This window comes from Rattus rattus, chromosome 2 (assembly GCF_011064425.1).
Source record: "Rattus rattus isolate New Zealand chromosome 2, Rrattus_CSIRO_v1, whole genome shotgun sequence".
Classification (NCBI taxonomy): domain Eukaryota; kingdom Metazoa; phylum Chordata; class Mammalia; order Rodentia; family Muridae; genus Rattus; species Rattus rattus.
The window spans coordinates 103,762,361-103,774,280 of NC_046155.1; the positions used below are offsets into that span (position 1 = coordinate 103,762,361).

General features: G+C 37.8%; 1 protein-coding gene across 1 annotated transcript; it reads left to right on the forward strand.

Annotated features, from left to right (window-relative positions):
* The first annotated feature begins 5,917 nt into the window (after positions 1-5,917).
* LOC116894119 (olfactory receptor 52N4-like) lies at positions 5,918-6,826 on the forward strand. Its single transcript, XM_032895837.1, has one exon. It carries the CDS (start codon positions 5,918-5,920, stop codon positions 6,824-6,826), a length of 909 nt encoding a protein of 302 aa, XP_032751728.1.
* The last annotated feature ends 5,094 nt before the right edge of the window (positions 6,827-11,920 follow it).

Consider the following 11,920-nt stretch of genomic DNA (forward strand, 5'->3'; position numbering starts at 1 on the left):
TGCTTTTTATTTGTTCCTTTCTAGCAAGGAGTTAAAACTACTACTAGTTGATTCAAGGGGTGAGTCAACCAGCATTTAAAGTTTTAACCATTTTTTTAAACATGAAATACAAAATATTCAAGCAACGAGAAGCAAAACCTAGACATAAATTGACATACATGGACAGCTTGGTGCACCAAGGACAGACAATAGACATAGAGGAAAAGAACTAGATGGCGTCCCACCAAAGAGACCCACATATCCTACCTAAAGGACCCAGAATCAGAAAATAAGAACTTCTCCAATAGGAGCCAGCAAGGATGCAAGACGTCTCCCACCTCCTGTCCCCAGGAGAGCTCCAAAAAAGCTTAAGCTCATTTCCGTCTTTTGCCAAAGCATCTATGGAGAGTTCCAGGAGGACTGTTTTTCTTAACACCATTCTCTCTCTTGTCTAGGGTGTAAACTGTCTCTAGTCAGGGTCCAAAGACTAAAAGCATCTATGAGAATTGACTTTGCTTCTCTAGATTTTAGCATAACTGTAAAAGAACATATACACAAAAACATTTTACCATTATTACCTTGTCCCTTTTAACCTGTTTCCAATCCAGAATATTCAAACTGCTATTAGCTACTTTCGGTTTGCTTGATCAATTCACTCCTTTTCTTTGGCGCGCCTAGGAGCGGTCCGTCAGTTTCTCCCTTCTTTCCAATCTCGGTGGGACCTCCACTTGTCAACTACGCCTGCATAGCTAACCTGCTACCCCGAGTCAGCGAGGGCCAGCGGATTAAAAAGAAAACACGTACATGGGTCACCCATTTGCAGCGAGTGCCACCACGGCTTTACTGAGATCTCCTTATATATCCGAGGTAAAAGCCATGGAAAACAACAAGGCAGGTGAAAATCTCCAACCAGGAAAACAGGAAAAGTCTGTATGGTGGAAAGTTCCAGGCCCAATCAGGGACATAAACAACTTCTTAACAACAAGCTAGAAGGCTTGGTGGGGAAGAAGGGTGCCATGGAAAATCCCAGCCCCAAATTAGGGGCTAAGAGCAGCTGCCAAGGGTGTAAACAACTTGCTATAGCAGGCTAAAAGGCTCAGTGAGGGGGAAGGGAAACACCAAGGTAAGGTCAAACATCTGTGACTCAATTGCTGTTCACTACAAAAAAAAACCTTTCTAAGTAAGGATTGGGAGCCGCACTAATCTATGGGTCTCCAAATAAGTACATGGAAGGCAGTTTAATATTGTATCAGTTTCATAAAGGGAAACAGTAGTAAAATTTCCACCACTAGTGCCTAGGATGTACTCACTTGTAAGCTCATGACCACTTTTACAGTACCAAGTGTAACTGATATATCCCATGGAATTAACCCTAAATCCAGTAAAAAAAAAAATCATTGATTATCCGCATAACATCCAAGATGCCAAATGGAAGTATTTTGCCAAGTCAGTCTTGACTGTGCTGGCAGATTCACAGCTGGGTTAGAGTATTGATGACTCTTCTCCCCTAACAACCTGAGCAGCACATTCTGGTAGTGGAGAAGTTCCAGATCACTACCAGCATTATTTCTCCATGTTTTACAGCCCAGATGTGAGGTGGCTTCAGCAATAGAGTCCTACCATCAAGTTCATTGGTAACAGTGAACAAGGACAATAGCTTGTTTTGTTATTTTTCATGGTGTAATTGCTATATCTTATGTAATTTTCCTAATTAGACTCACTACCATTTGGTTATTTTGTTTCCTTTCAATTTCGTGAGATTCCTTGCTTCCTTCCTTCCTTCCTTCCTTCCTTCCTTCCTTCCTTCCTTCCTTTCTTTTGTATTAGCATAAGAACTGATGTAGCCCAGAATGATTTCAATTTCATTATAGAGCTAAGAATGACCTTAAACTCCTGTTCTTCCTGCCCTTTGTCTCCAAATGACTGGAATAACAGGTGTGCTCCAGCATGTCTGTCTGCATTTTATCTCTTAAGGAAAAGGTCTGAGGTCTTCCCACTGATGATGCAACAGATGCTTGGGATGCATTCTTTCTTTTTTTGGTTTTTATTAATACATCATATTTAAGTTACAATATAGCAGGTATAGTACTGAGAACTTTCTATGTATTCACAGAGTTGATTCCCATTACCATCTTAGCAATATTTTTGTAGCCTGGCCATTGCAATGGAGTAAATGGCAGTAATGTATAGAGGAAGCCTCCTTAAACATTAATGGCAAAATTTAACCCTCTGTTTCATGTGAATATGGCAATAACTATTTAAACATATAATTTACTTTTCTCATTTTGTGATCAAATACCCAATAAAAGCAACATAAGGAGAGCAGAGTTGTTTGCCTTACAGTTTGAGGGCATAGATTCAATCTACAATGGCAGAGAAGGCATGGGCAGGCTGATAAGGCAATAGTCACATTGTACCTGCAGTCCGAAATCAGAGAAAGGTGACTTTGAGTGTTCTGCTTGGTTTCTTGTTTTTATTTATTCTGAAGCCCATGAAATAGAATGATGTCACTTGTGTTCAGGATAGGTATTGTCCATCTAGAACCTCACTCACAAACATGCCCAAAAGATTTGTCTGTCAAAAGATTCTTTATTAACTTGAGTATTTCTTATTTACATTTAGATTCTTATTCCCCTTCCCAGTTTCTGGGCCAACATCCCCTTAACCCATCCCCCTCCCTTCTACATGGGCTTCCCCTTCCCATGCGGGAGTGCAATGTTTCTTGATCATACCCAGTCCCATATCCACTCTGACTCCTAAAATACACTGCTCTATGTTTTTAACATCAACACAGTATACAAATTTTATTTAGATTGTATGAAAATCCAGGTTTTATCATCACTATTATATAGAATTTTACTGTAAGAGTGTATAAAAATTTGTTCATATTGATGCTGACACACACACACTTACATACTATACATACACATCACACACTATCCACATACATTATACACACACATACACTCGCACATTATACACATACTACACACACACACACACACACACACACACACATACTCCCTTACACATACACACACCAAACCATACACACACACACTCTCTCCCTTACATACACACAACACATACATCACATGCATACACACTGCATACCACATATAGACTTCATACACACACATACACACACACATTCACACACATACATCATACAGACACATGTGCACACACAGAAAGATACAGAGAGACAATGAGAAAGAGAGACAGAGTGTCCAGTGTTCCTTTGGGATCCTTAGCACTGGACTCTAGTTCTGCAAGAGTTGCTCAGCTATTTGTAGCCTCTCACCACAGAGTTCTGAGCTTCCAGGGTAGGCCTGTGTGGATTCACATTGTTCCATAGCAGAAAACAAAACAAACAAACAAAAAACCACAACAAACAAAGACAATTTCTCCCATTTCTCTACTCCAAACACTTAAGTTAGAAACAGAGTTTGGAAGCAAAGAGAATTTGGGATTCAATAATACTCTTCTAGTATGAGAAACAAATATGAGATAAGATTAGAACTGCCCAAGATCAAGCATTTCTCCTACAAAGAAGCAAAACTTAAAAACCACCACCACCACAAACAACAACAAACAGGCAAGCAGTTCTTTTAAAGAAAAAGAGGCAATGAAAACATGCATTTTTCCTTTATCTGTGGCAAAGCAATATTTTTCAAGGTTTCTTACACAGAATTTTATTCAAAACACCACAGACAGTACACTAGAAGGCAGCTTCTCCCAAGGCAGCCATACTCAAGTCTCTAGTGGACTCGAGGGTGTAAGGACCCAATTACTGTACTAATTTACAAACAAAACTTGTCTAAGAGGCTCCTGTCTACTTCCCCTAGGACCTTCACTCATGGGGGCTGGAGAGGTGGAGTCCTTGTCTTTTGAATATGGAGAAAGCTCCTCAGTGGCCACACTGCCCAGCCCAGTCCTCAGTGTTCAATAAGTACCACTTTAGAGTTTGGAAATGAGACCTGCCCGGTGCATGGAACCAGCCACACGAGGGTGGCAAGGGCGTCCTGATACATGTGCAGTGCCAGATAGCCACAGCGCTCGCAGTGGTGCAGGTGGCACTGGATCGATCTGAGCCATCCCTGTGGCCAGGTGGAGCAGGTCACTCCTGTGCTTGTGCTCTTGCTGTGGGTCCTGAGTTGCCCTTGCAGTTAAGGGTGTGCTTAGTCAGCTTCGCTTTCACCTCCAGCAGCTCTAGCATATTCTTGGGTTAGGTGAGAAGACCTCGGGCTTTGGGGGATCCCTGGCGCCTGGCTGCAGGGTTGAGTACAAGATGCAGCATCACCAAGAGGGCTCAGGAAGTGAGGTGCTCATTTGGACCTTGGGTATTGGCCACAGAGATCCTGCAAAAACACAGCTGTCAACCTCCAGATCCAATGCCTCATCTGTCCACTTCTGGCAGCTGTAATCTCAGGTAGATCCACGGGTGTGTTTGGGGCGCAGAGGGGTGGTCACAGAGCAGGGTGGAAAAATTGGGATGGTGAAAAGAAAAGGGCTCAAATACACAGGTCCTGCAGCCCTTTTGGATGGGATGAGTCTAACATGACTCTGGGTCCTCATTGTTGCGGCCAGACTGGAGCTCAGTGTGGTCAGTGCTCCTGGAGGCTGAGCTCCTGCTATTGGATGGTGGAGATAGAGAAGAAAGTCAGGATGGGTGCAGTCAGTTCCTTGGTTACAGATGGAGGAGGGAATGCAGTGGAGTTCACCAGGAACTGCCTGGTAGTTCTTGTGGGCAGCCTGGGAGGCTTTATCCAAATATAACTTTTATTTATGTGACTACTCATCCCCAAAAGACAAATTAAAATGGGTTCCATTTTTATGACTATGAAAACATGAATCCAAAAGATCAGAGAGTATAAATGAGCAAACAATATCATAGATGTTAGCATGTTATCGAGAAAATACATATTAAATGGAGAGATAGTATAATAGAGGCAAAGACTTAATAGCCTTCAATAAGAAATAGTAATATTAATGGCATTTGTATAATGTAGAAAATGTGTATAAACTATGTATGATATATCTAACACAGGCAATGGAAACTCTCAGAGGACAAGAAGGTAAATCAGGGGGATTTGTTGAAAGAATAAATGAAAGGATGTTACTGCTTATTTTGTAGAAAAAGTAAACCAAGGAACTCACCATTCTAGGCACCACAAGCTGCTCTTGACCTGTGACCATACATTCATCTTGTGGAGAAAAATTATCATAGTTCAGCATGTTAAAATATAGTAATGAGAAATCATGAAGAATGAGGGAACAATATCACTGACTTGTGAGATCCTGAGATTTACTGAGGAATAAATCATGAGACTATTTTCAGAATCGTTTGATTAGAGCATCAGTAACAAAGATAAACTTCAACCACTGTTGATAAGAATTTTAAAAGTCTAAGTCCTAAGTGTTTAATAGTTGCTGAGAGGATGAAATCATTTTTCTGTGTGTCTGTCTATCATCTATCTATGAGACGTGCAATATATTACAAACTGAACTCACTCCAGCTCTCATGCCTGTCTCCCCAGAGCAGGTATGATAGGCATGCAGCCAACATTCCCAGACCAAACTACATTCTAAGACCATATCTATAGTAAAATATGTATCAACAGTTGAATAAAGCCACATTTTAACAAATCGTAACAGAATAGAGTGGATTATTATTCTATAAAGGTGAAAATTTGTCTTTCAAATATTCAGTCATGATCTGATCAGTTACAATTTCCTAAGTGAATCAATGAATTAACAATAAATAACAATACAGACATAGCTATTCCTTTGGTCGATTGAATATTAAAATGTATTGTATGGTTTTTAAAAGTAGAGCAGAGTTATAAATAGCAATCCCAACCTATAGTTTCTCTTGTCATTTCTTTAGAAAAACCTACATAATTTTAAGCAGTTTCATGGTGGTACCAGCCTGGTCATGTCAGCGCAGAATAACACAGATCTAACTCCAGCTTCCTTTGTTCTGAATGGGATCCCCGGTTTGGAAGACATGCACATCTGGATTTCCTTCCCATTCTGTTCCATGTATGCAGTGGCTATGATGGGGAACTGTGGACTGCTCTATCTCATCGTCTTTGAGGACTCCTTACATAGACCCATGTACTACTTTTTAGCAATGCTTTCTCTGACAGATCTTGTCATATGCTCCAGTACAATCCCTAAAGCCCTCTGCATCTTCTGGTTTCATCAAAAAGAAATTGGATTTGATGACTGTCTTGTACAGATGTTCTTTACCCATACCTTTACGGGGATGGAGTCTGGGGTGCTCATGCTCATGGCTCTGGACCGCTACGTAGCTATCTGCTACCCTCTGCGTTACTCCACCATTCTCACCAATGCTATCATTGCCAAGATTGGGATTGCCACCTACCTAAGAGGAGCGCTGCTGATTATTCCAATTATATTTGTCATCAAGTACCTACCCTACTGCCAAGGCAATATAATAAACCATACCTATGGTGACCACATGTCCGTAGCCAAGTTGTCCTGTGGCAATGTCAAGGTGAATGCCATTTATGGCCTGATGGTTGCTCTCTTGATTGGGGGCTTTGACATTTTGTGCATCACAGTCTCCTACACCATGATCCTGAGGGCAGTGGTCAGCTTATCCTCAGCAGATGCTAGGCAGAAAGCCTTCAGCACCTGCACTGCCCACATCTGTGCCATTGTTTTCTCCTATAGCCCAGCCTTGTTTTCTTTGTTTTCCCACCGCTTTGGGGGGCACACCATCCCTCCATCTTGTCACATCATTGTGGCTAATATTTATCTGCTTTTGCCTCCCACTATGAGTCCTATTGTCTATGGAGTGAAAACCAAGCAAATATGAGAGTGTATCATAAGGATTCTTTCAGGGTCGAAGGATTTCAAAGCTCACAGTATATAAATGAGCTTTGGCAGGGTAAGAGAGTATAATTACATTTAATTGTTTTCTTAGGTGGAAGTTGGTAAAATCCTTGTAGATGTACTATCTTACCATAGCACTAAAAACCAGACCATGTTACATGTATTCTTCAAAAGTCCTAGAACGCTCACCAATCTCCCATGACTATACATACCTTCCCTTTTGAATAATAATCTACTGGAAGAACCAAGTTTCATTGATAGAAGCCAAAGAAAAATGAGTAAAGAAGGAGGATTTTAAGTCTTGTTTAGATATATCAACTGTAATTTTTAGGATATATCAGTTATTGGTTTTGATAGAGTATATATGTTTATATGTATACAATTGTAAATGTGTGTATACATCTTATACATAGGCATATATATTACATATATATTATATATATTTTATATATATTACAAAGTACTTGCTTTTCAAATACTTCTTTCTTCCTGAAAGGAAAGAGATGTTTCTCACAAAGTCATATTACTATCTTTGGAGCTCAATAGAATCTTATTAGTCTAGCTAAGCTTCTCTGTCCAAGCCATTGTTATAATTATTTCACAGCAGAACAACTCACTGTCCCATTTCCTTCATGACAGTCTTAAAGATCAAGCAGTTCAGAACTAGAGCTATTTCTCTGAAACACATTTAAGGAAATCCATGTATTTTCCATAGGAAAAATATATAAGAAACTATTAAATTCTATTTTTAATTTTAATTGAGTATAATGGAATTGAATATTTCTCTAATATTTAAATATTCTATTGTATTAATAAAAACAGTTCAAAGAAACGGTATTTGTATATTTAATTTTTTGTTAGCTGAGTTTATTTGTAAGGAATGCAGAGTAAACTAATTTTTTTATTCCCATTTTTCCTTGTCCAGGAGGCAAGAAAACACATTCTTTCAAATCATAATTTGAGAGATCATAATGATGAATGAACTATAGTCATTACATTTCATTCATCCATTTTTAAACTTTTTGTACTGTATCACATTTAATAACAATGAAATGACATCATCTTTAAAATAGGTGCTACAGACTATTTGGTGATCCAAAACTGGTCAAAAGGCACTGGATATGTGACTATAGGGTGTCCAATCCCTGTGATGCAACTAAATTTAAAGTCATGCACATAAGGCTCAGGAAAATCATAGAAAGTTGGGTGGGAAGATTATGAGAACCAGATGACCAGGATACCTGCTCCTAAATAGTGTTTTGTAAATACAACAAGGAAGCCAAACCTATGAAACCTTAACAGTATTGTTGCCTAAAACAAGGTCTTCATAATGAGAGTACAGTGACATGACAATGACATTCCAGTGTGAATAGGAGAAATTTCATAAGACCATGTTCCAGATGAAGATCTAATAGTATCCGGTGGTCTCAGAGAGAAGAGAATAAATTTCATATCCCCCTAGTAGGTTATCCACTACCAAGTGGTCATAGTCAGCACCACTAAGTGGACTTGGTAAATAAATGTATGTATGTATGCATGTATGTACACATATGTATTCATATGAAGCAATTATTTAGGAAGAGTTTGGAACTTGAGATTGGATGAGGCATGGGAGGGTTTGGGGAGGAACAGAAATGATGTAAATAGAAGTGTAATATATGAATTTCTTAAAAGACTAAAAGTAGTTAAAACTGTGGTTAGGATATGGCTTATTTGGGAAAGTGTTTGTCATGCAGTCATAAGAACCCTATGATTCTTATAACTAATGTAAAATAGCCAATAGTCGTGGTGGTATGAACGTTTAATCCCAGATTCCAGAGGCTGGAAGCAAGAAGATCCCTGTGACTTACTGTCCAGCTAGCCTAGTCTAATTGCTACATCCATAGATCATCACATCGCTCAACCCTTATCAAAGAAGTCTCTTGCAGGTAATGGCAACTGCGGTAAGTGTTTAACTGGTCACTACACAGGAAAGACAAAACTGTGAAGTGCTCAGCCTAATTTCCAAAACTTGGAAAGTATCTATACACGCTTATATTTCACTCACAAGGCTCAAGGATTTTTTTTTGGGGGGGGGTGATTGTACCAAAAGATTGGGAGAAATGGTAGATAACTTCAAGAATACTGTGTTAGACATGCTACAGGGCAGATAAACATAAGAACTCATGGGAATTGTGACAGCATGGATAAGACCTATGTAAACTTAAATCAGAAAAATACCAGCATGGATAGGGGAGATGGGTAGAGAATCACAGCACAAGCTGAGGAGCTTTTGAAATTTGTTGGTCACGGACCCCTATGCTTTCTCTAATTTTACTATTTATGTTTTTTGTACAGACACTACATAGAGTCCTGCTAGTCAAGGACATTAAGAAACAATGAGTGATGAGATTAATTTTTGAAATGACTGTGACACTTTAGGACACACTACAAAAGTATTCAAGAAATAAATTTAATCTTTCTTTCTGGTAGTCAGTTATATGTGTGTATAACCTAGGTGCATGGGTATATAAGTTTTTAAAGTAAGAGCTGTAAAAGTAATCTGAAAAATGTAATATATGCAAAGTGTATAGCACATATTTACAAGCCTGACAAAAGAGTGTATGGGCATTTTAGTATTCATGGAAGCACAAATTTTTTATAGGCTGATATTGTTCTTTTGATAAAAATGCAACGTCAAAACTCTTTTAGCCTTCTTGGCATTTGTTGAAAATCAATTATTATTTGGAAAAATATATCTCAGATGCACCAAGGACCTGATTTGGTGATTAAAATAACAGCCCCATTTAGAAATCTATGGGTTGTCCCAATTAGGCAGACTATTATTAAGAAACTTGACCAAAATTAGAGATAAATAAAAGTAGTGTATCACGTGGCATTGTGCTCCACTAACCCCTTTCTCTTCTTTAGAGGGGGCATTTTCATTATTTCATTTTATTTTATTTTATTTTAATACATTCACATTGACTCACAATTTAAGTATAATTTTAATTATTATGCACCTCTTTTTATTGTTTTTTAAAACTCACTGAATTATGATGTTCCTGGTACTAGTCAAATTATTTATTTTTAAAAGAAACATTTGAATTGCATTAAATCATTTTCTTTTTATCTTGTGATGAATTTTTCTTTTTTTTTGTCTAGTTATGAGCTTTGGGAAAATTAATGTTCTTGCTTACATATGAGGCAGAAATTATGTTTTTAGGGTGGTTCCTTTTCTATTTCCCACATAGCATTATTAGATTGCAGCTAAATAATGTTTCAAGTCAGTTTAAATTTTATTAATCTGTCTATCCATTCAAAAATACTTTGATGGATAATAGGTGTTATTTAACTTGTTATATGCTGCAAGTAAAAACTTAAAATAATATTTGTTACAATATTAAGACATTTAAATGTGTAAGTGATACAAAAATATAAGAACATTTTATACAATCATGGTGTTAATATTACAACATAAGATTGACCAACCTGACACATTGCTAGCTACCTCACCCAGCCTTGATATCAGGGTTTATCCTAAACTTATTGTATCCTAAACTTATTGTGTTTGGCTGGACTCCCTGGAGGCTTACTCTTTTCTGAAGGGAAACAGAAGAGAAGTTGATCTGAGGGAAGGAGTAAAGTTGGGAAAAATTAAGGGAGTAGAAATTGTTATTGAGATGTATTACATGAGAGGAGAATAAATGATAGACAGACAGATAGAAAGATAGATAGCAGATAGGGGGTTGTGTATTGCCCAAGAAAGAGGTAGATATTTCTAAGGTAGATGAAGTTTCAAAAAATTTTGATATTGGTAATAGGAAAATTGGAAATTAAATGGAAATTATGTGCCATGTATCTGAGTGATATGAATAGTCAAAATGAAATTATTAGGAAGGAATTCTTTGCCCCTGTCCATCAGGCAGGATTATAACCATATTTCAGCTCCAAGAAAAAGAAACTTGTCTCTCTAGGTCCCAAAGTCTTCTTTAGATTTATAATATTCCAAGAACATATATTGTAAAGAAGAGAAGACTATTATGAACGTGTATATAACACAGCAGTGACTCTTGCAATAACTAGTCTGGTAGCATTCAATGCAAACCCATAGAAGCAAACAGGGGAGAGAGGGAGAAAGAGTGAGATGTCTTCAATGAAGGAAGGTCCTTATGTAAGAACTCAATCAAACCATACCATTTATGACATTCATTTACCAAAGGAGTTTCTAGATTTCTAAAGCCTAACAGTTATATAGTCATCACCAAAGTACATTCTTGGAATAAAAAAAAAAAAAACAACAAACCATCTGATACTTGGGGTATCTAAATTAAAAAAAACCTAGGGTATAAAGAAATAAGTCATAAAATAAACTTGTAAACTACAATAATAAAACCTACAAAGCAAAGATATTATATCAGAGTGTGATGCCCAATTGTTTCAAATTGACAAGACTTAGAATCTTCTGACAGACAAATCTTTTGGGCTTGTCTGTGAGCGAGGTTCTAGATTGACAATAGCTATAATGAACATGGGTGACGTCTTTCCATTTCATGGACTTCAGAATAAATAAAAGCAAGAAAACAAGCAGTCAGCTTTTTCTGATTTCCAACTGCCGATGAAATGTGACTATTGCCTCATCAGCCTGCCCATGCCTCCCTGCCATTGTAGATTGAATCTATGCCCTCAAACTGTAAGGCAAACAACTCTGCTCTCAATAAGTTGTTTTTATTGGATATTTGATCACAAAATGAGAAAAGTAAACTATATGTTTAAATAGTTATTGCCATATTGACATGAAACAGAGGGTTAAATTTTGCCATTAATGTATAAGGAAGCCTTCTCTATACATTACTGCTATTTGCTCCACTGCTTTGGCCAGGTTACAAAAATATTGTTAAGATGGTAGTGGGAATCCAGTCTCTGAATACATAGAAAGTTCTCCATATTGTACCTGCTATATAGTAAAATAAATATGATGTATAAATAAAAACAAGACAAGAAAGAGTGCATGCCAAGCCTCTGTTACATCATTGGTGAGAAGACCTAAGATGTTTTCCTTAAGAGATAAAATGCAGATAGACTTTTGGAGCACACC